This window comes from Uncinocarpus reesii, genomic scaffold, assembly GCF_000003515.1.
Source record: "Uncinocarpus reesii 1704 scaffold_1 genomic scaffold, whole genome shotgun sequence".
Lineage (NCBI taxonomy): Eukaryota > Fungi > Ascomycota > Eurotiomycetes > Onygenales > Onygenaceae > Uncinocarpus > Uncinocarpus reesii.
In genome coordinates this window covers 3,778,534-3,801,846 of record NW_003052500.1, presented here as the reverse complement: position 1 = coordinate 3,801,846, position 23,313 = coordinate 3,778,534, and the positions used below count along the sequence as shown (strand labels likewise).

At 50.3% G+C, this 23,313-nt stretch overlaps 8 protein-coding genes across 8 annotated transcripts; 4 read left to right on the top strand and 4 right to left on the bottom strand.

Annotated features, from left to right (window-relative positions):
• Positions 1-634: 634 nt before the first annotated feature.
• UREG_01500 (uncharacterized protein) lies at positions 635-5,311 on the top strand (the record flags this gene model as incomplete). Its single annotated transcript, XM_002541938.1, has 3 exons — positions 635-693; positions 993-1,561; positions 1,881-5,311. 3 exons carry the CDS (start codon positions 635-637, stop codon positions 5,309-5,311), a joined length of 4,059 nt encoding a protein of 1,352 aa, XP_002541984.1.
• A 1,785-nt stretch (positions 5,312-7,096) lies between these two features.
• Positions 7,097-10,114, top strand: UREG_01499 (uncharacterized protein; the record flags this gene model as incomplete). The annotated part of the gene is made up of 4 exons (XM_002541937.1): positions 7,097-7,800; positions 7,851-8,132; positions 8,184-8,951; positions 9,019-10,114. 4 exons carry the CDS (start codon positions 7,097-7,099, stop codon positions 10,112-10,114), a joined length of 2,850 nt encoding a protein of 949 aa, XP_002541983.1.
• Positions 10,115-10,717: 603 nt separating this feature from the next.
• UREG_01498 (uncharacterized protein) lies at positions 10,718-12,480 on the bottom strand (the record flags this gene model as incomplete). The annotated part of the gene is made up of 3 exons (XM_002541936.1): positions 10,718-11,617; positions 11,684-11,716; positions 12,268-12,480. 3 exons carry the CDS (start codon positions 12,478-12,480, stop codon positions 10,718-10,720), a joined length of 1,146 nt encoding a protein of 381 aa, XP_002541982.1.
• A 623-nt stretch (positions 12,481-13,103) lies between these two features.
• UREG_01497 (uncharacterized protein) lies at positions 13,104-14,151 on the bottom strand (the record flags this gene model as incomplete). The annotated part of the gene is made up of 2 exons (XM_002541935.1): positions 13,104-14,087; positions 14,146-14,151. The coding sequence occupies 2 exons, from the start codon at positions 14,149-14,151 to the stop codon at positions 13,104-13,106; spliced, it is 990 nt and encodes a 329-aa protein (XP_002541981.1).
• A 635-nt stretch (positions 14,152-14,786) lies between these two features.
• Positions 14,787-15,183, top strand: UREG_01496 (60S acidic ribosomal protein P2; the record flags this gene model as incomplete). Its single annotated transcript, XM_002541934.1, has 2 exons — positions 14,787-14,945; positions 15,007-15,183. 2 exons carry the CDS (start codon positions 14,787-14,789, stop codon positions 15,181-15,183), a joined length of 336 nt encoding a protein of 111 aa, XP_002541980.1.
• Positions 15,184-15,843: 660 nt separating this feature from the next.
• UREG_01495 (40S ribosomal protein S15) lies at positions 15,844-16,685 on the top strand (the record flags this gene model as incomplete). The annotated part of the gene is made up of 5 exons (XM_002541933.1): positions 15,844-15,861; positions 15,934-15,952; positions 16,129-16,186; positions 16,262-16,558; positions 16,616-16,685. The coding sequence occupies 5 exons, from the start codon at positions 15,844-15,846 to the stop codon at positions 16,683-16,685; spliced, it is 462 nt and encodes a 153-aa protein (XP_002541979.1).
• Positions 16,686-17,186: 501 nt separating this feature from the next.
• UREG_01494 (uncharacterized protein) lies at positions 17,187-18,797 on the bottom strand (the record flags this gene model as incomplete). Its single annotated transcript, XM_002541932.1, has 3 exons — positions 17,187-18,110; positions 18,165-18,467; positions 18,579-18,797. 3 exons carry the CDS (start codon positions 18,795-18,797, stop codon positions 17,187-17,189), a joined length of 1,446 nt encoding a protein of 481 aa, XP_002541978.1.
• Positions 18,798-19,504: 707 nt separating this feature from the next.
• On the bottom strand, positions 19,505-23,227 carry UREG_01493 (carbamoyl-phosphate synthase, large subunit; the record flags this gene model as incomplete). The annotated part of the gene is made up of 3 exons (XM_002541931.1): positions 19,505-19,612; positions 19,676-22,737; positions 22,873-23,227. The coding sequence occupies 3 exons, from the start codon at positions 23,225-23,227 to the stop codon at positions 19,505-19,507; spliced, it is 3,525 nt and encodes a 1,174-aa protein (XP_002541977.1).
• Between the last annotated feature and the right edge of the window lie 86 nt (positions 23,228-23,313).

Here is a 23,313-nt window from a genome sequence, read left to right as displayed (position 1 = left end):
CCTTTCTACGAGCTTTTGGTTGTGTTTTTGTCGTGCTTTTACTTATCTGACCCTATACGCTCCTTTCGGGTTTCCTTGTGTCTTTGTTTCTCTCTCTGCTGATAGTACTTGTTCTTCTCTTTAATTAATGTGGACTTCAATGTAGGGAATAGTGCCAGAATATGCTTCTTCTCTTCGGTTGACAGTTTTGGATAGTACGCTTGCCGGGAAAATAATTTAAAAAGGAATTGGTTTCCCCCAGCCCTGCTGCCATATACTCAGCAGTCTTTGTCCTCTCCAAGAATGAGACAGAAGGGAGGCTGGACAGCACTGATAGTCAACTGATGAATTCGCTTGCTTGTCCGGTCCTGCAGCGATCTGGTGCCTGGAGCTAGGGCTGCATGCCGCCCTCAGCGCCGCAATTCACGAGGGAAAATGCGGCACCAGGGAGTTCAGATAGAAAAATAAAGTTGTTGTTTATCATTCACTTGTTGGATGAGTTGCAAGAATCATCGAGCACAGCCACAGGCAGCATGTCTCGCTCGAGGCGGATTCCGCCTAAATGACAACAATGCGATGACATGGCGACAGGAACCATGGATCAGAGAGGGTTGTTTCATTTATTCCAGGTAACTAGAACGGCCGGTGTTTCCTAATGGAAAACACAATCTGCCTTGGACGCGCTGTCTCGCTGCTGCTGCTCAGATCCGCCCCGTGAGGCGCCCAGCGAATCAGACCTGGACATGGTGGGCGGATTGGCCAGCAGCCTTTCGCGGGTGCCCGAAGCCTGTGTTCGACGCTAACTAGGTAGTTAAATAGTTGGTTGGAGGGAGCGTGGGTTCGGTTCGGGGGCGGGAAGCGGATCCTGAACTGGGGATGCGCGAGAGGCGATGTGGCTGGTCTGGGGGAACGAGGGAGATCGAAGCCAGCAAGTAGCTCGTAAATAGTTAATGAAGAACAAAACGAACCCTTACTGTAGTTAATAGTTAACTCACTTGCTGTCGTGCAAGAAGCGCATCGCAGGCATCAGCCGCACTCCCACTGCGCCATGCCCGATCCAGCGCTAGTTCTGCGGCTTCGTATTTGACTGCACCTCATCTTTGCTGTCTCTCAGTCTCTTCCATCTCTCTCTCTCTCTCGCTCGTTGTCCGTCAGTCTCGTCTTGTTGCTCTCCCGTCTCGCCCACTGCTGGCCCGCTACTCCGACTCCTTTCTCAGTCGGGATCCGTCGAGACGCTGTCAAACCACTCCCCGCCTCCTGATTCTCTCACAGACTGGCATTGACTTCATCCGTCTGTTCATCGCAATTCCCGCTCCAATTCCTCGTCGTTCTTCGCATCGCCCTGCCGCAGCAGTCACCCGTTTGCTGAGAATCCATGAGCCATTCCACCGCTTACTTTATCGCCTTTCTGTCTGGCCCAGTTGGCATGGCTATTTGCGCCCGGTGCACGACGTCGTTGAATACTCGGAATACCCCATTCTAGAGATACATGCCATACTCCTGATCTGCGTCTCTCGCAACAGTTTCATTCTACCTGGCAGTGCGTGCGCGCGCTCTCCAACATCTCTAAAGCATGTCTCGGGTACGGGAAACAGAAAACACCTCCGCACCGTTCGCGGCGTTCAAGACCAACTATTTTGACGACCCCTTCCTCTCCCACCCTCCAAGCAACGAGGAACGGTTGATTCCGATTGAAACTCACAATTTATTCACTGGCTCTCCCCATGCCCAGCAGCATTCTCCCGGAACCCACCCTTTTACCAGTCCTGCCAATGGCCCCAGTCCGCACGATGCATTCTCCCACGCTGGCAATCCCAGCGGCCCATCCTCCCCTCCATTTATGAGCCCAGGAAGTACTTTGGAAAACGGTCAAAGTGACTTTAGCACTTTTTCATCACCAGCTCCCGAAAACCACAATTCGCCCACAGACTTTAGCTATTTAGAACAGCTCTACATCAACCCTGAAGCGTTCGATCCCCCTTCACCTCCACACAAACCAGCAGACAATGACAATGGGTGTGCAAAAGGATACTCTGGGACAACTCAGCTGCTGAGTCCAGTGTTAACTAATACTCCTAGCCCTTCCGCAATATCCAACACGCACCCCGGAGAGCATCCAGTGCGTCACGACCAGCACGATGCCAACATCTCCCCTACGTCCATCACACATGAAGGACGGAAAGAAGTGCCTACCCTCCGACTCCCAACTCTAGCAACCACTCCTTACAGCAATGCCGTTGAAGTAAAGACCTCGAATTACCCGGAATTGCCGCCGAGCCCCGTTGTCAAAATCTCGAGTTATAGTCGAGGTGATTCCCCTTCTCGAGACGAAGTCGGGTTAAACAAATCGAAACGGAAGAGTATTTCTTCTGTCCATCTTGCGCCAGGAGCCGATGCATCTGATGAGCCCGACGACGGAGATGAGCATGACGATAAGATCGATGACTGCGAAGCAAAGGCCAGGGCTATGCCGTCATCTCCAACTTTGCGTGCCGCTGACGGAAGTTGGGTCCGCAATCCGGCCACTGGCCTTGGCGGCTTGGACCCATCATCTAGAACTGAAGACCTTGTGCCCAGTTTGAAGGAGATCACAGCGCAACAGGAATTAGAGGTAAAAATCGCGGACGTGGAGCGCTGGCTGTCCTTCAGCGAAGCAAACAGCGAAGTCGAGGATAATACCTTGATCGGGTACCAATCACAGAAAAAATGGCGATTTCCTGGGAGACGCAGAACTAAGAGTACTGGAGATTCTCCGCTCAGTCCTCGCAATCCAAACGCTAACGGTCAACAAGCGACCCACGATACCATTCCTGGGCCCGGTGTCCTTGTGATCGAGGAGAGCGAAGAAGACGAGGATGATTCTCACTCATCTGACAGCTCGCTTCCGCGACCACCAGACGATGTTGATTCCGGCTCTCAATTAGGTTTCAAGGAAGACGACTTCCCACCCACGGACACTATCAGCCTCTCGAGCGAGGTGCCGCTCCCGCGCCAGTTTATTCGGTCCAGACCTTGGCAGGACCAACCAAGGAACCAGAGGTTTGGGGACATGAAGGAGCAGCCGCCCACATCTAGTGCTGCGATCTATCGATTTCTGAGACAGGCGGACAATACTGACACGGCCTCACGGAGAGCAACGTGGGGGACGCGGGAAGTTACTGAAGCTGATGTCGAGAGCCTTCGTTTTGAGTCCATGCGGATCAACGATGATGGAATGAAAGAGAAATTTAGCCCACGCACTCTTTTCGGGCACGCGAGTAAACTCATCCCGCGGCGGAGCCACAGCGGCGCAAAGCGAAAACACAGCATATTAACTCACCAAACCCAGCCGAGTGTGGAATCCTTGGAAACCGGAAAGAGTGGCCCCAGCAGCTCGGCACTGCCGCAACGCAAGCCGAGTTTTACGAGACGGTCGAAGACGCCGTCAAATACCAGCGGTGCATTCTTGGAAATGGGAAGACAGATCGCGTCCGTTGGTGTTACTAGTCCTATCGAGGTTCAACCTACCAAACCTCTTGCGCCATGGAGCAGTTTTATGAGACGTAGCCGCAGTAGAAGCGAGGTGCCAAAAGGCCTACAGATCACCAACTCGAAAGTGACGCAACCTGTGCCTGGTACTATGTTAGCGGCGCCGTTATACGATCAGAATCAGACGGCGGTGACTTCACTAGCCCATTCGCCTCTGAATGGGAACGATACTGACGAGAATGACCATAATCATGATGAGGACGAAGAAGATCTGGCAGGTGATAGAGGAGTCTTTATGGACTTTTCCATCCGTGGAGATCTGATTGTGCCTACACTCGAAGGGTTCAAATCTCATGTCGAGCAGTTGAATCCCCGGCTACAGCCAGCTCTAGTGCAACGGATCGCCCAGGAACAAATGCGACGATATAAGAAACTCGTTGAACTCAAGCTGAAGCATGCCCAGGCGGTACACCGACGGACCTGTCCCTCTAGAGAACATTGTTTCGCTCAGGGGGGTGATGCCACCATTCTGCTGCCGAAAACTGGGGCTAAGGACGTGGAAGCTGCCGCCATTGGGACTAGCCACATCGATCCGAACGGTGGATCGGGTGAGAATGCCGTGACAGATGCCATGTTTCCGTCAGGCGTGCCGTTACCGCCAACTAGGCGGCTCCCCGCCAAATTCGAGTGTTCACTGTGCTTTGAGGTCAAGAAGTTCCAGAAACCTTCCGATTGGACGAAACACGTGCACGAGGACATTCAGCCATTCACTTGCACCTTTCCTGAATGCCCGGAGCCCAAATCATTCAAGCGCAAAGCGGACTGGGTGAGACACGAGAATGAGAGACATCGTCATCTCGAGTGGTGGGCGTGTAATATGCTGGACTGCACTCACGTATGCTATCGCAAAGACAACTTTGTGCAACATCTTGTCCGAGAGCATAAAATGCCAGAACCGAGGGTGAACCGTGGTAAAGGCCGAGGAGGACCAATCGAGAACGCATCGCCAAATCAAATGGGTGACGATACCCAGGGGCAAGAAGTGGAAAAGACAGTCTGGGATTTGGTTGAGAGTTGTCGGCAGGTCACCACAAAGCAGCCTACTGAAGAAGCTTGCCGGTTTTGTGGCAATGTGTGCAACAGCTGGAAGAAGTTGACAGTCCATCTGGCGAAGCATATGGAACAGATCGCGATGCCAGTGCTCCAGTTGGTGGAAGAGCGAGCCGTTTTGGCGGGCAATATCCCCGTTGAAGGCGGCAGCTTGACTCCAGCGCCGAGCAGTTTCCCAAAGCCTCTAACGCGAGAGCAAAGCACGCTGTCGACTCGCAGCAAAACCAAAAACAGCGCTCAAGGGCTCGTGTATGGAACGGCGGCGCTTCTACCAGAAGCCTTTGCAGTGAAACGCCCTACTGTTTCTGCCAAAAAGCTACAAATGCATAATGCGCTTATGGGGTCGCAACAATACTCAATGTCGTCCAATCAGTATGCCGTTCAGCAACCGTACTCGCAGGGCAACTCTCCGGTCTTGCAGGGGCCGCGGCACTCCCCTCTAGCGCAGAGACAGTATGGCGGAGGAAACGGGGCAACGTACCCGCCACCGTTCAACGCACCGATCCGCCAGCCGGGAGCAATTGAGACTCCCAACACTGGCGAAATACCATACACTTTGGACGTGGACTTGTCAGCGGCAACGGATCCCTTGACGGGGTTTGGTGGTGGGCCATTATATGCATCGCCGGTGGAGCATTACTCGTACACAACGAGTCCAACAGGTATGGGTTATCATATGGAGGCCTCAGGATCGGGCCAGGGATATGGGTATATAAACATTGCCGACGAACAACGGCAATATGGTAACCAATGAGATATGGACGTACTGATTTCGGTTTCAATTCGATGTATCTTGGTGTTTTGCGTTCAATTGGTTCATGGAATAACGGCAATAATCTCATGAGAAAGCAGTTTTTCCCGATGTATGTTTTGGGGGATTTTTTTGGGCTTCGAGTGTTGGAAGATAAATACCCATTCATTTTGATGGTTGTTTTGAGGTTCATGCAATGAATATCCACGCCAATGACGTACAAACCGTTTTGGCGGAGTTTAATTATCCTGATGATTGTAGCTCCAGACATGGAGACACCTATTGAATGCACCGATTTTTGATCGAGATACTCCGTACTCCGTCCAGGCGTCGGCATGGACTAGACCGCTAGGCCGATAGTGGTGGCATTGGCACCGTGTATTAATAGCCTGCGACGGTTCAAACCCGTTGCCTTGCGAGAAGAAAAATAAGTTGATGAGGAGAACGTGTTGCGTCGAAGCGTGATATTTCTCCTCCTGCGAGCCGCAAGCGCACACCAAGTCGGAGGGCCGCGATCGGAAGTTGAAGGCCGCGCTGGGAGGCCGGAATCCCAAATTGGAGGCCGGGCTCGAGAGTGAGGCGAGCGTCACGAGCAGGGGGGTAGAACGCCTGATGGCCATCAGCGTTGGAATGGAGAGCAGCGGAGTGGCGAGACCCGATGAAACGAGGGTTGATATCTCGCTCAGCCTATCCTGCGTGCAAATCTGTATATATTGACGGCCGTGTCTCTGCTGTGGCCCAATATTCCCCGAATTCTGCTTGTTCGAGATGCGCTTTATTTGGTTGCCTTGAATCTCACGTCAAGCGGTGAACAGAACGACGTTGACTCGGGATCCAAGCACAACCTCCACTCCCATCCAGCTCTCTCTCCCTCTCTCTCTCTCTATCATCCTTTGAAACAACCTGGTCTGTTCGTGTTGATCAGTGCTTCCGACTCAAGTCTCCGTATCTTCCCCCTCTCTGCAGCGGGCTTCGCACAGCCTGCTCCTCAGTCGTGCGCTTCTCAACCCTGCAGGCCGCTAGTTAGTTCGTTATCTGCTCGAACCTGTTGCGAATTGCTTTTTCCCCTTTTTGTTTAATTCCTCATTCTGATCTGTCACCACCCTGTCCCTTCGACGCAGACTGCCCTCTTTTCTCTCTCCTGCTTCCCGTTTGTCCCACGCTCCCTCCTTGCTTCCTGCATGATCTCGACGCCGTCATACCGTCCTTGACTGCGCCGACTCTCTCCACCCGGCTCCCCTCCCTCCGGTTCTTCTCCGGCTGCTGTCAATCTCCCCTGTGTTTGCTTTTTCTCCGCCGCTGATCAGCGCAAAAATGCAAACTGAGAGCCATCCTTGTTTCATCCTCCCTTGCTCCATGATCTAGACCCTCGCCAGCATCCGCGGATGGAGTGATTCCCTAGGAACCCAAAAGAAACAAGACACGGGCCTGACACCTTGGGCCGTTGCCCTGGGCCCAAACGCAATCCCAGCGGCGCTGTCTCTGCCGCCAGAAGGGAGTCGATCATGGCCCAGAATCAGGGCTCTCGACGACAGCAAGGCCGGTCCGATTACAGCAACCTTCATCCTGCCAGGTCCTCCTACAGTTTGGTATGTGAATGCTGCTTTTTGGTCAACTTTATCCCTGCTTTCATCTGGTCTTTTTTTTTTCTTTCTTTACTTTCGTCTAATGTGCTTCTTCGATATCGTCCGTTATTAGTCCCAACTCCCACCGCATGGCAACGCCTATGGCAGCCAGCCTGGCCGTCTGAGCGAAGATCTGCTGTGTATAAATGGCCCTCCCACGCCCATGGCGTTGACTCATGCCCACGACAGCCCGACAGCAGACCTTCTAGCCCCGCCGTCGACGAACGTCTACTTTGCGAATCTCGGAGGGTCCACAGGCAGTTTTCAGCAGCCTGCTCCCTCTGCTCCGCCCTGGCCAAACTATTCTCCCTCTTTGGATCCTCCGTCCGTACCTTATCCCCCCGTGACCCCTCAGCAATTCTCAGCTATACCACCCTCTCGACGCGATGTTTGGGACCCCGTTGGTGTCACAGGCCTTCCTGCTGGCAACAACATGTCTTTGAGCCAGCAGCACCCCGCAAAACGTCAACGAACTGTAAGAGACGGCGAGACTTTGTCAGACATTGGAGCTCACATGCACCATTATCTGTTTTCAGACTCGGGTTATGCCACGAGAAGTGTTGGCACAAGATCCGTTGCAGGCCCGTACCTCATGGAAAACAAATTCCAGACAACGCAGCCACTGGACGATGTCGCCTCTCCTTCCTCTTATTCTCAGCCTGACACTTACCTCCCAATCGTTCGTCCTTTTCCTCCCTCCCCTTACCCTCCCACCATCCCAACCGTTGCCCCATCACCTGCCCCTCCGGTTGCTCAAGGACTACCGGGCGACAGGAAGCCGCCTCGACCAAAACGACGGCCGCCAAAGTCTGTGCACTGTGACCTCCCTGACTGTAATTGGACTGGAAAAACACAATGCGATCTAAAGTAAGTGGCCAGTTTTCCTGATCCTTTCCCTAGCCGTCATGCTAAACTAGCCAATTTCCTACACGCAGGAAACATATGGATCGTCACGAGAAACGATTCAAATGTGACATTGCCGACTGTAGACGAAGAGAAGGTTTTGCCACCCCGAACGATCTGGATAGGCACAGGAAATCTGTTCACGGGATCCTACCAAAGCACGGGAGCGTCAAGGTGTTCAAGTGTTTTGTACGGGGTTGCTCAAAGCGCGATAAGATCTGGCCTCGCCCAGATAATTTCCGACAGCATCTGACTCGCGTGCACAAAGGGTGTAATGTTAAGGAAATGGTTCGCTTGTAGGTAATCCATGGCCCGGTCATCATGATTACGTTAACACCAAATTCCAGGTCTGACGAGTGGTTTGAATCTGGGAAGGATTTGATACTCGCCGAGTACCTCAAAAACCCCGATGAGGGCTCGACCTTGACTAGCCAAGGCGATATTGACTCTCAGTCACACATTAACGGCGCGGACCTAGCCCGAGATGGCAATCTTTCTTCGGCTGGCTACCAGTTTACTCAGACTGCTTCGATACATTCGGGCTCGCTGCTGCATCAGTCTTTTCGACATACTGCGCCAACGTCGGGCCCCCATTCCATTCATGCACCTGAGTTATCAGAGGGTCCACAACCGGATGACCGTCAGGCTCATGGATTCCTGGAGCAAAGTGCTGCGTCGAAAGATGGCCAAATCTCATTGGAATACTCTGTTGCGCATGACAACTCAGGTACCGGTGCTCAGTTTCATTCCCATAGTGACCAGCCAGGCTCGCCATCCACAGAGGTGCTCGCTGAATCAGCAGCTGGCATTTTCAAAGCGCTGGACAATGAAATGAAGAAAGCGCAATTGCGAACCCGACAGACCATGCAAAACAGCAATGGGAATCAGAATAAGGATACCTCTCAAACACCATCATTCCTTGATGTGCTTGCGGCTTCTGGAGAGAAAGAAAGGGAGTTTTTCTATATGCAGTTAGCATCAAAGAATATGTCTTTCGAGGCCACTGTGCCAGAGCCTCCCAGCTTGACTCAAACGAGTGAATCTCGAAGTACTGACAACAGAACAATAAAGTGTCCTGACTGCCCAACTATTGTGCGACGTTTATGCGATCTGAGGTACGTTCTTCGATCTCCTTAATTGCTAGGTCCCGCATCATATTGATACCTTGCGTAGAAAGCATAGGAAGCGTCATACTCGACCATATGGTTGTACTTTCACAGATTGCGATAAAAGGTTTGGAAGTAAGAGCGATTGGAAAAGGCACGAAAATTCAAAACATTTCCAGCTTGAAAGCTGGCGCTGCCATGAACCAGAGATCGAACAGGCATTCAAGAACACTGGATCTTTGGATACCCGTGAATGCGCTCGTCAATTTTTCCGTTCAGAACAGTTTGCCAACCACCTACGCAAAGACCATGAACTCGGTGAGAGCAGGATAAGAACCTGCTTGCGTATAAACAAAATAGGCAGAAATGGCCAAGGCCAGTTCTGGTGTGGGTTCTGTCGTAAACTGGTACAATTGAAAAGCGAGGGCCTGGATGCTTTTCAGGATAGGTTTAACCACATTGACGCCGAGCACTTTAAGAAAGGCCAAAATATTGAAGATTGGCTTCCCCCGTCTGGCCACTTGACAAAGGGAGAGCAGAAACTCAAGGATTCCTCGTCAATTATGGATAGAACCTCAGAATCGAGTAGCGATATCTCCCTGGCTATTGACGAAGCCAATACAAATGTTGATGAGAGGACCGTTGCTATACCAGAAAATGAATCTCGGGCCCCTGCTCCACCCGCTCCTCGGCCAAGATTGCAGAATGCCGCCCAGGTTTCTGCATCAACCGTGCGTCCATCTCGTGTGTCGTCTCAGGCTTCCGGGTTCGCACCTCACCAGGGGTTTGGCGTTCGTGTACCTGGAGCCGGTGGTTTCCACGGCCAAATGTATCCAACGGCTTCCTTCCAACCCATTTCCTCCCAAGCACGTTCATCCACGCAAAGCTCCCGTTCAGCCCAACGGCAGATCATCGCAGATTCGCTGATGTCGTTTGCGCCTCCTGTTCAACAATTTGACCCCCGTGAAGATCACGAGCAGTGCGTTACTTGCGTAAGCTTCTCCTTCCACACTGATGATCGTTGCACTCTTCTCTTTTCGAGGGCTGACATGTTATTCGCCCGCGAATCTAGTGCCACTGCAGGCTCCCGAGTACATATACATTGGCGCTTGAAAGCTATTGTACCGTGTGCATGCATCCTCCTTGTCCACAGTGCCTCTTCGGCAAACTGAACGAATGATGCCCTGACCAGCTTAATGCGCCTTACATTGGTATCCTGGCGGGTTATCATTTCGATAACTCGCCCATACGATTTTCTTTTCTCCTTCCCCTTTCTGACTTTTGGATCCAAGCGTTTTTGGTTAGAGTTGCATCATGGACCTTTGGATACCCTGGGCTTATGGTTTTGTTAGAATGGTCTTCATGTGGCGTTATTTAAGACTGGAGACGGTTGCTCCCCTGGCTATTTTGCGTTTTTTTGTGAAAAGGGAGTTCATCTGTCTGATATATATATCAACTTTTCGGTCCAATCATTGTTTCGTTCAACTATCAACGCGGTCAACAGAACCCAACTTTGCGATTTTTGATTCTTAAAATGCAGGAGGCTATCTGTTGTTTGGAGTTTTGCATATGAATGTACGTGCTGAGTACTTCATGTTAGATTTACCGGCCTTGGGGTACGTTTTGGCATAAGCATTTCCTTTTTGAGGGATTCGTTTGTTTCTATTGTTAATTGGATATACTTTGGAGGAAACTAGGCCCACAATAAATAATGTCTGCTATTCTGATTCTCCTGCGGTTCCTGGGATTATATCATAGTGATGGCAGTTATCTACCTACAGCTTCGATGCCTCCGGCTCTCCAATTATATCCAAAAATGCTCTATGGACCTCCTCCGTTAAGTCGCTTGCCTGCATACTCCGCCCTTTGGCGAGATATGCTCGCCGTGAGCATTCTCTTGTGATGGCACTTCCTGCCCATGCAGCAAGCAAAAGCGTGGTCTTTGGGCTCAATTTCTTCTTCATTTTCTGAGCGTCATCGTGCAACTCGGATTCAACCTCGTCCCTACTCTCCGCTTCCTGGTGTTTGGAAGAGGCTTCCTCGCCCGTATCCCACAAACCCTCATGATACGCCTTCCTCCAGGCCAAAAATGTGCCCAGAGACCCTGTCAGTGTATCTCCCTGTCCACCACTCCTTTTCCTCCCGCCCTCGACATCCGAAATCAGGGATGTTACACCGTTCGAAATCACATCATGCATACCCTTTTGAATAATCATCACCCCGTCCAGCGCACGTGACAGTCGCTCACACGCTTCACTCTGGCCTTGCTTCCTATCCCCGTCATCATCACTTCGTCTCCCCTTCTCTGCCATGGACACATCCACTCCCAGCGCTTCCGCCAATCGTCCAAATTCAACTACATTCGGCGTTAGAATGCATCCATCATATCCCTTCACCAGAGCCGGATCACTCTGAACCAGCATGAGCGCATCCGCATCAAGCACCATGGGTATGTGCTTGGCGCGAGCTTCCTTCATGACTTCGACAACGATCTTTTGAGTCATGGGGTCGCGGCCCAAACCGGGGCCGATGACCAGGACGTGAATCCGAGGCAGGAATGAGATGATGGGCTCCGCGTGGTGGCGGGGATCGGGGGTGGAGCTGGTTTTGGCGAGGGATTTGGTGCTTTGGAGGATGGGGTGAACCATGAGGTTGGGGGAGTAGGATTTGATTACCTAGATTATTTTGGTTTTCTTTAGCTGTGGCGAACTGAAGGAGTTGCCGTTTTCTGCATTGCATACCGTTGCTGCAGAAGGCTCGCAGATTACATGGCTCTATTGAAAAGAGGCAAAGCTGTTAGTTAGCGATTGGGCGAGATTGAGACAGCTCATTAAACATCGTACGCCATTTCTGCTTGACAGGTCTCACCATATCACATCCTGTCATCTTAGTTAACACTCTGATGGTGGTGACTTTGTTTTAGTTTCAAAGCAGCCCGGGGCCTATTACGTACCTAATTTGGCAGATGCCATTGCAGAAAAGTATGGAGCCCCCGTATAGCTGCAATTAAAAGGACATCAATCAGTCAATGTCAATATATTTGGTATTTAGCAACGGTTATGGATATTGAACTCGTATCCGTTCATGGCGTTACTGCCAGTGCTTGAACTACTGAGCAAAGTCATATTGAAACGGGACTGGGCATTATCGTTGACTCCCCCAGATGAACGTAAGAAGCTCGGAGTAACAAGCACCTCGGATTGATATCGATTTAATATCCGGCAAGGTGTGTGGTATACCGGTATTTGGGCCACTGCCCACAACACCACAAGCCATTTTACGCAAAAGTGCATAGTATCAAAGGGGGCAACTTGATTGCACATACTCTATGCTCCCCCCAATCACGGCCACACGGCCAAGTTGCCCTGTCGCGGCAGTTAGCTCGAGGTTCTACACTGGGAGTTTCGCGCACGCAAAAGGAATACGGGAATTTCAAAAGGATGGCAATAGATGTTTCAATACCTTTGTGAAACTTCTCCAACATTGGAGGCACTAATCTCTTCACCTTTTCAAGGAGGTTTCGCGTCGGTGCTGACATGTTGGGTGCAGTATCTACAGTCGGAGGTTCTGGCATGGATGAAAAAGTGCGATTCCCCGTCCCAATATTGGCGAGGTCGATGATTCAATGCTAGAGGGTTTAATGGGACGTAGGTACCTGGGGAGATGCACAGGAGTCGTGGTCAGGGTTGATGTTTGCAGGTGAAGCTAAAGCACTATAACTCCTCCTAAATACACCATCGCAGGGATGATGTCACAGCTGGGGCAGCTGGGCTTGGAAACATGATCAAACACCCGCCTGTTACGACCATCCATATAGACATTTTTGAGTCTCATGATATAGAGTATGTAGGGTTAGCTGCGAAACGGCAAGTTATTTAACCGCCCAACCCATCTCGCTATGCAACAATAAGAATAAGCATCAAAATAAACCCTGCGCTATGCAACATCAAAAAAAAGACCATTCAATGAATGAAATAGGAAATTTAAACTGGCTGCGTCTATTTCATGCCGCTTGATGCCTTGAACCGCCTCCTAATTCCTAAGCGGTATTGCTTCGCCATTTTCATTATTTTCTCAGTGGAACAGCATCGGAAAAGCTGACGTTCAAGGGAACAGCCTGTATGGAACGTGGTAAGATAACACAGTAAGATCACTGTTTGGTTATCGGCGTGATTTGGAAAGTGCAGCAAGTTTTTTCTTGCGCTCCAATTTGGCTTTTTTCGCTTCCATTTCGGCTTTTAGTTCTCGTTCGTCCTCAACTCTGGCTAGGCGGAGTGCTGCTTGTTCCTCTTCTTCCACATCCATAACTCCAGCTTCCATGTCGGATGAAGCGTCTGAGTAGTCATCGTAATAATCCTCGCCCTCATCTTCTTCATCCGTCCCAAGGTATTCATCTCTAATGCGAGGGCGAGGGGGCTTACCCTGACTGCCCTTTTCGATAATCTTGGTTCCACGTCGTGAGGGGAGCCCCGAAGTCCCGGTATAAGATGGGGTAGTAGACGGGCGAGCAGTTCCCTTGTAATCCGGCTCTGAACTGGATTTGCGAAGGTGCAATCTGTCGGCCTTGAATCGCGAGGCCAGCGCAGGGGATCCGCCTGACATATTTGGCTTTTTGCCTTTGCTTGCTTCAAGCTCACGCTGCTTTGCCTCTTTCAATAAACGCTCCCGTTTCGCCTTACTCATTCGCTCCTTTGCAACAGTCTGGTGCCTTATTAAGCCGACGTTTAGTGGCTTCTGCTGCTGAAGGGCTTTGGCTTGCGCCATGATATCGGCATACGAGCCTTTTACTGGGGGTTTCGAGGAGGTAGTGTTCAAGGACTTGTGCGGAGGAGTAGATTTTGGTGTCAAGGATGTGGCTGGCTTCGATGCGGATGAGGTTCTAACAGGCGCTTGAGGGGTGGATGGCCGGCTTTGAGGGGTGGCTGAGACGCTGGACGGCTTGGTGATCCTAGTGACCTTGGTCGGGCGGAGTACGTTATCGTCTGCCTTGCGTTTCTGACCAAGTGAAAGGGCATTATTATTGCGGATGGTGGGAGCCTTGGTGGTTATGGGTGGTATGGGAGCCGACGCCGATTGTCTGTGGGTCGAGGGCGGGATGATTGACGCATCGCCTGTCCCTATGGACGTGAGAACTGAATTAAGGAACTAAGAGATGTATATCAGTATTGAGACGGGAAAAATAACGTTGAAAGGTGAGACTGACACTCATAATGACCAAATTCGACCGTATTGAAGCGCAGGTGGGATAAGAACCGCTCGCCGAATATGAGTTGGATATGCAAATAATTCATGATTTCGATGTTCTACGCCAGGTCATCACGACTGACCGCAGATTTGCGCAGATATCGACAAGGCACTGGAAACTGGGGCGGCTCTAATGACCGGAATTTCAGGCCATGCCAGATCGGGACCCCAACAAATGCGCCACGTAGACAACAAAGGGCTTTGGAAGGGAGAAAGAGAGACGGTTTGAATGCGAGGGGGAGCGCAGCACCCTTTTATATCTGGCCGCCCGGCGCTAAGACACCAGTCTGATTATGTAATGGTGCTGACTCAGCAATATTGTGGCTAGTGAATGCGCCACGGTCGCTCGCTTAGAGTGTGGCTGGGCACACCGATCCATATATGGAAATTCTCTCGATCCTCAAACCTCTTTTCCTTCCTTCGACCGACTACTTTCACCGAACTCGACGTCTCAGTCTCCGCCCAATTTGCGGTTAAATCGATTGTTTCTCCTGTTCGCCTATCAATTTCAACTGTAAGTGCCTGGCATATGCCTAGGTTCGACGCTGGTGAGACAGTGGACTAACAGCCTATCATCACAATAGTTTACCCGCTACAACAATGAAGCATCTCGCTGCCTATCTCCTCCTCGGCCTTGGTGGAAACACCTCGCCCTCGGCCAGCGATATCAAGGATGTCCTTTCCTCCGTCGGCATCGACGCTGATGATGCGCGTTTGGAGAAGCTTTTGGCTGAGCTTGACGGCAAGGACTTGCAGGAGGTGGGTTAACACCTTTGAATATTTGCAGATGGAATTCTGACTGACGATCGCTTCGCTGTAGTTGATTGCTGAGGGAACCACCAAACTCGCATCCGTGCCATCCGGTGGTGCCGGTGGTGCTGCCCCTGCCGCTGCTGGTGGCGCTGGCGGTGAGGCTGCTCCAGCTGCCAAGGAGGAGGAGAAGAAGGAGGAAGAGGAAGAGTCTGATGAGGACATGGGCTTCGGTCTTTTCGACTAAACGCCTTCTTTTCCACGAATGAAAAAAACAACCAGTTGCAGAGATGTTATGGAGATGGGTTGGCAATCAGGCATGGGCTGTCGCAAAGATCTTTTTCTGCGCGGAATGATGCCAACAATTTGAGAATCCTTTATTCAGCGTTCATGGAATGGCAAAAGCACAATTTTCAGACTAAGCTTGAACGGTGCTATGCGATGTACGCTTAGGTTTTGAAATTTTCAAATACTATGCTCCAGTTTTCTGACAATTGCTTTTTTCCTTCCGATCCTTCACTCATCATCGAGGCGTGATAGCTACTCCGTACAACTTCTACTGTTTGTCAAGATTTCGTAAAACTTAGCAGGTGAATCTCTGGTCGCCGAACGGAGACGGCGTGTAGACACAGTTCAAATCTAATTTCCAAGAAATGATAGATCTATAGAACGAGTCTAAACTTCGGCATTGCGGAATAGAGTATAATAGGGCTGGACTGCCTAATCGGGACAGATCTAGGGCACGCTGACTAATTAGTGCAGTCGCTTAGCCGAGCCATTGAAACTCCCACCTCTCGAAGGCGTGAAGGCGAGTTGGACGTCAATCATCAGCCCCCGACGACAAATCCTCCATCGCCCGTCTTTCTGTACAACAAGCCTTGTTGCTTTGAGAGACTAACCCGCAATCATGGCTGACACCGAATACGTGAGTACTGTCCTTCATATCAATCGAGTTAGACCTGAGGATGGAGAACTGACTTGTGCTTTGCTGCTCTAGAATGCGGAAGAGGCTGCTGGTACGTACTGCAAATGTTTCCTTCGAGGCGGTTTGGTGTGCGACACGATACGAAATGCTGCATGACGATGCAAATGGTGGATTAACAGCAACTATCGTCGAACCATGTCATATCGTTGAAGAACCGAATGCGTTGAGAAACTGGGCGATTACTGGCGCTGACAGCATGCTCTATAGAGTTGAAGAAGAAGAGAACATTCAGAAAGTTTTCCTACCGTGGAATCGATCTCGACCAGTATGTTTTTAGCGATATTTCCGAACCCAGCACTATCATTTCGACGGAAATCTAATAATCTCAATTCTATCGCAGACTCCTTGATCTTTCTTCTGAACAGCTCCGCGATGTCGTTCACGCTCGTGCTCGTCGCCGATTCAACCGCGGTCTCAAGCGCAAGCCAATGGGCTTGATCAAGAAGCTCCGAAAAGCGAAGCAGGAGGCCAAGCCAAACGAGAAGCCCGAACTCGTCAAGACGCATTTGCGTGACATGATTGTTGTTCCCGAAATGATCGGTAGCGTCGTCGGAATCTACTCCGGCAAAGAATTCAACCAGGTTGAAATTAAGCCTGAAATGGTTGGACACTACCTCGGAGAGTTCTCCATCTCATAGTATGTTTTTTGCCATTACTCCAAGGAAGTCGGGGCTTCTTGCTAACTTGGCCAAAGCAAACCCGTCAAGCACGGTAGACCCGGTATCGGTGCTACTCACTCTTCGCGTTTCATTCCTCTCAAGTAAACAGGGTATATGTCATCTTGTGGTTTTAGCTGGCTTGTTAAAGGGTGTTTTCCAACGAGTAAGATACTCTTTCTATGGCATACGGGATGGGAAATATGGGTTTCCTTGGGAAACAGCGGCTTGCGAGGGAACGCCGCTTTTTAAGCTACCTGTATTAGCTAGAATATTGATGATTTTATATCCTAGCTCCAACAAATTGACCTTCTGGCCCTCGAATGCCGTATGACCATATACCATCCAATGTTTTGTCTTGCGTTAGCATTCGAGCCCTCCCGCTAGCTGAGTGTCTTAGGGTAGTGAAGGGGTATCACTTCATCCCAGATGACTGTAGCAAGGAAAAGACTTGTCCACTCCGCCAATTTACAAGTTTTATGTCCAATGTCACCTCCACACAAAAAATGGCCTCCTGGAAGAGACACCCCAGTAACTCAGATCTGCGGACCATAGCTCATGGTAAAAGGGGGCAGATTGTTAGAACGTGCAATAAATGCGGTTTGTGATTTAGACAGAAATTTCATCCACCTGCAAAGCTTCATCCGCAAGAGTCTCCAGTTTCTGCCATTGTTCCTCAATATCGGACTGCATCATTTCCAGGGTCCATCCAGAATTAGCAAAATCAGCTAGTGAATCTCTGTAGATGTTTTCCACAGTGGGCAATTCGTTAGAAACCGTTGCCTCAAGGTCAAGTAGGACGGAATATATGATAATGAAGAGGTTAAGATCATATTTCGACAGGTCAACACCTTCAGCAACTCCTAAATCGCCTGCTTGCGTGAGATACCTCATCAGCTTGACAAATACCCATTTATGCATACTCGAGATTGGATGCCATCGATTGGGATATACAACAGGATTAACGCGAAGATGCCGTATGACACAGTGTACAAAGGCGCTTTGAAACTGTCGCGCGCCCATCAGCGATGCAATGAGTTCGCCGCGCAGTCTAACGTACGGCTGGCGGGTTAAGGGCCATAAAGTCGTCCTTCGCAGGGCGCTCATTGCACTTCTCAAATTTTTGATTGAATCCGTTGATGGTGCCCCGGGTTTGACCATTTCGAAGAGCTCCATCGCCTCTTGCTGTGCATTCTGAATAGTTTTCGAGTCGACTGCAGTGATGGCCCTCAGAAAGTGGGTGTCTGGGGCATTTTTTTCTATTTCACATTTGTTGCATTTGCAATTGAAATAGTACCTTTTCAGCAGCTCACTCTGCCGATGGGCGTACGGGTCGGTAGTTTCAATATAAGAAACAAAGACTTGCTCCCCTTTTCCAATGTCGCGTAGGGCCCTGACCCAAATCTTTCCTTTGTCGAAATCGGTAGCAGCATTTGGAGAACAGCTATGGTTGCAGAGTGCCGCAAGAGGCTCAATAGCAGCGCCAACATGGTCGTAAAACGGGGTTGTCAGAGTGAAAGCATTGATATCAAGCTGCATTATTCATCAGCTTGGGTATAGGCTATGAAGGGCAATCAATGTCCATACTTTGCAGAAATACTCGATGATCTTATGCAAGGACAGTTCTGTTCCTGAGTACTCGCGTACTGCTCTGGCCGATAGCGCGAGTTTCTGAAAGTATTCCGGCTTCGATTTCAGGGTCTGAATCTGATGGCTCTCCAGCGCGTCGAAGCGCTGCATATTTCCTCCCGGATCGTCTTGACGATAAGTTTTGAATATAATAATTCTTAGCACAACCCTTGAATTGGTTGGCAATATGTTGGGATGCAATTTTTTGAAGATTTTACATTCGTGTTTATGGACTGCAGCCCAGTTTGACACTTGACAAGCCTACCTCGTCGTCAGCATCTTGTTAGAAAAAGGTCGAGGGAGGTGTATAGCCATTCATACCTTGCAGCAATATCTTACAGTTCTGCACCCCGTGCATAGTTTTAGGCTCACTTCAGGCGTACCGTCGACTTCGCGGTCTCGAAGCGTCTTCACTCCAAAGCAGCTCGAGCATGTATCCGCCAATCGAGTGGTATCTAGGACGGTGAGCCAGGTGTCCAATTCCAGAATCGGATGTCCTGCAGTTATTTCGGTTGTTGCAAACAAACCGGTGCCAGCATCGGGGGTTTCTCGTGGCTCAGCCCGCAGAGTTCCCTCGTTCGTGGACTTCATATTGGACAGTCAAGGTAGATTACGGAGTACATTTAGTGAATACACCGCACGGGAGTGATCTTATCCAAAATGCGATGAGGGCGGCAAAGCGCAGGGTTGTGGTTTTTGTGTTTCCAAGATTCCCTCATACCAACACAAGTCGGCAGCATAGTTAGTTGGAGCAACGGCTCATTAGGCTTCAACGAAGCATGTCCAGATTCGGTCAACATCCCAATTAGGGCTAGAATTTAAAACCCTAACGGCAAGCCAACCCCTATTCCTCCCCAGCCAAACGCTCAGCTTTCTGCTTGAGATCCGGTGAGTGAAAAGTTTCAGAGGCCAAATTGCTGATGCTCCAAAATGGAGGATGAAGTTGGGGAGTGGCGATAAACTACGCATTAAAGCAAACCATATGATCTCTATTCATCTCATTTCATATCCGGAAGCACTGGCTCCAAGGCCATTAGACCTAAAACTACCCCCTCCTAAAAAGGTGTTTGATATAATACTCGACAGAACCGGAACCGAGAGAGAAACAACTGAAAGTAAGGCCAAAAGGGACATAACGCAAAGCAACTAGTTTGCGGGACTTTGGGATATAAAAACCAGGCTAAGTATTTTTCGTTCTCGACGCCATAGCTCTACCCGAAATTCAACGGACATAGAAAACAACCCCAGTGATTTTAAAATATAATCGAAAGATGAATCTCAGTGGCAATACGCTTGTTTTACAAAGTCTTTGTGCCGACAAAATTCGACCAGCTGCGGACTTCAGATGGGATGCCTTCCGAGCGAGGGAGCTTCTCGTGCATGCACTGCGCAAAGAGAAGGGCAGTCTATTCCGGAGTCAGTAAACAGCAACCTAGGGTATCAAGTATAAACTAGAAGAACCGTCATACCTTTGGCTCCATGAACAGCGGCACACCGAAATCGACAGCATTTCGTCTCATAACATAGTCTTCGTCTAGCAGAGTCTTTCCTCTCTCTTTCGCAATATTGAAAACGCCCCTAATATCGTATTTCTGGAACACTTCTCTCAATGCTCTCTTATCTTCCTTGGGAAACTCAATGACTTGGACGTCAACTTTGGATTTGGCTGATTTCTCGAGATACTCCTTAACTTTTCGGCTGGCAGCAAATAGCTTGTACCCGAGAGGCTGGACGAAATCAACGATGCGTGGGAGCTCAGTCAGTACATCGGTATCACCACCGAAAAGTAGACCCTCGCCAGGTTCCGGCATGCGGAAATTCATCGTTGATTGAAGAGATGCCCAGTATGCCTCGACCAGGTCCTTACCGAAGCAGGCAATCTCACCGGTACTGGCCATCTCAACACCAAGGTATGGATCGGCACCAGCAAGACGAGTCCAGCTGAACTGGGGAACCTTAGTTGCGAGGTAATCACGCTTTACAGCCATGATATCATCAGGCTCTGGAACATCTCTGCCAACAAGCGCCTTGGTTGCGACGTCAATGAAGTTCGTGCCGAGCACCTTGCTAACAAACGGGAATGATCGCGAGGCACGGAGATTGCATTCGATAACCTTCAACTGTGGCTCCGAGCTGTCGGGGCTATCGGCTTTGATAATCTGCATGTTGAAGGGTCCGGTGATGCTGAAGGCCTTGGCAACCTTTTCTGCGATTTCCTTCACGCGAGACATGATGGACTCGTCCAAGTTGACCGGAGGAAGAACCAAGGTAGCGTCGCCAGAGTGGACGCCAGCCGCTTCTACGTGTTCGCTGACAGCATGGAGGAGTAGCTTACCCCCAGAGGCGACGGCATCAACATCAATTTCCTGGGCTCCTTCAATGAATTTAGTGATAACAACAGGATGGTCGGGAGAAACGTCACTGGCTGAGATTAGCTTGTCATGGAGCTCGTCTTGGCTCCGGATAACGCTCATAGCAGCGCCGGAGAGCACGTAACTTGGTCGGACGAGGACTGGATAGCCAACGGATTCCGCAAACGCCTCCGCTTCGGCAACTGAAGTGAGTTCCTTCCACGCCGGCTGGTCGACGCCAATGCTGTCCAGGGTTTGAGAGAATTTGTGGCGATCTTCCGCTCTGTCGATGTCCTTAGGGTCGGTACCCAAAACATGGGCGCCACCGGTCTCCTGAAGCTTGAGAGCAATATTCTGAGGAAGTTGACCACCAACCGAGACCACAACGCCACTGGCACTCTCGAGCTCATAGATATCCATCACTCGTTCGTAGCTTAACTCTTCAAAATAGAGCTTATCTGCCGTATCGAAGTCGGTGGAATATGTTTCTGGGTTATAGTTGATCATGACAGTCTTCTTGCCCATATTTCTGAGTGAGAGCGTAGCATTGACTGCACACCAATCGAACTCCACAGAGCTGCCAATTCTGTAGACACCACTTCCAAGGATGATCGTACCATGATCGTCAAAGGTAACATCGTGGGATGTTGCATTGTAGGTGGTGTAAAGGTAGTTTGTGTCGGCAGGGAATTCGGCTGCCAAAGTATCAATTTTCTTTACCCAAGGGTGGATGCCGAAGCTCTTGCGACGAGTCCGCACCTCCTGTTCCGTAGAACCGACGCACAGAGCAATTTGCTTGTCAGAAAAACCCATTTTCTTGGCCCTGAGCATCATCTCCTTTTTGATTCCAAAGAGACTTCCAAGGTCCTTCAAGGCGTTTTGCATATCGACAATGTTCTGGAGCTTGAACAAGAACCATTTATCAATCTTCGTCAGCTCGTGCACCTTATCAACCGAGTAATTCTCGTGAAGCATCGCCTGCCCAACTGCGAGCCATCGGCGATCTGTCGGATTCTTGAGAACCTCGTCCAAGTTCTCGAACTTGTCACCCTGGAATCCAACAAATTTGGGGTCAACCTGGCGGATGGCCTTCTGGAAAGATTCTTCGAACGTACGGCCAATTGCCATAACTTCGCCGACAGATTTCATTGAACTGCCGATATCCCGTTTGACATGCTGAAATTTGCTCAGGTCCCATCGTGGAATCTTCGTGACGATATAGTCCAAGCTGGGTTCGAAATTCGCGGTTGTGGTCTTGGTGACAGCGTTAGGAAGGTCTGGCAAAGCGTGACCGAGGCCGATTTTTGCAGCAGTGTACGCGAGAGGATAGCCTGTTGCCTTTGATGCCAAGGCGGATGAACGAGACAGACGAGCGTTCACCTCAATGACTCTATAATCAAGGCCATCAGGCTGAAGAGCGTACTGGACATTGCACTCTCCCACCACTCCGAGGTGTCGAACAATTTTGATAGCTGCAGTTCGGAGCATGTGGTACTCCTCGTCAGATAGCGTTTGACTGGGGGCGACAACGATACTGTCACCAGTGTGAATGCCGAGAGGATCAAAATTTTCCATATTGCAAACGGTGATACAGTTGTTGGAAGCATCACGGACAACCTCATATTCAACTTCCTTCCAGCCCTTGAGAGATTTCTCAACTAGAATTTGCGGGGCCAAAGTCAAAGACCGAGATGATAAATTTTTCAGCTCCTCAGCATTGTTCGCGAAACCTGATCCAAGGCCGCCCAGGGCATAAGCTGACCGAACAATGATGGGATACCCAATCTTATCGGCGGCATCTAGAGCTTCGTCTACTGTGCTGACGGCAATCGATTCCGCAATAGGGATATTGATTTCATTCAGGGCTTTGGCAAATAGATCTCTGTCTTCGCTGGTTTCTAGAGTTCTCACGCTGGTTCCAAGGACTTTGACGCCATATTTCTCGAAGATGCCCAATCGGTTCATCTGCACGCCGAGATTGAGAGCGGTTTGGCCGCCGAAGCTGAGGAATATGCCATCTGGCTTTTCCTTCTCAATGACGTGGGTAACATATTCTGGAGTAACAGGGAGGTAGTAGACTTCATCTGCAAGCTTGTGGTCGGTTTGGATCGTAGCGATGTTGGGGTTGATCAAAACAGATTTAACACCGGCTTCTTTCAAAGCCTTTAAAGCTTGTGATCCTATCAACGGGAGAACAGGACGTATTAGCAAGTGTTCCCCAGTGGATCGAAGTTTATGCTGCCCTGCCAGGGTGTCCGCCGAATGTTACGGGCATCGCGGCTATTGAAGGCGCAAGATCCCAGTCAAAAACCTACCTGAGTAATCGAATTCGCCCGCTTGACCAATACTCAATCCACCGCTTCCAATCACAAGGACTTTTTTGACGTTGACAAGATCGGGTCCCTGCACCGACGCCTTTGCAGAGTACGACGTCGCGCTTAGAGGATCTGCCTGTGCGGACGCCAAGTTGCGAGCCGAGCGGGAGAACGACCGGGTGGATCGCCATGATGCGAATGCTTGCAGCTGTGGCCGGGGATGCAGTCCCTTTGGGGGAGTCTGTGTGCAAAATGCCTTGAGGGACGAGGGAGCGGAGCGTTCAATTGAGGAAAGGCATCGCTGGCGCAAAAGCTGCGAAACCGCCCGTTGCCCACATCGGGCTGTGAGAGCCATTGGCCCACGCCTGGCGCAGAAGCGAGAGTAAAAAAGGAGCGAGAGGGCGAGGACTGAGTAGAGGTTTGAGGACGGAAGGGAGTGAA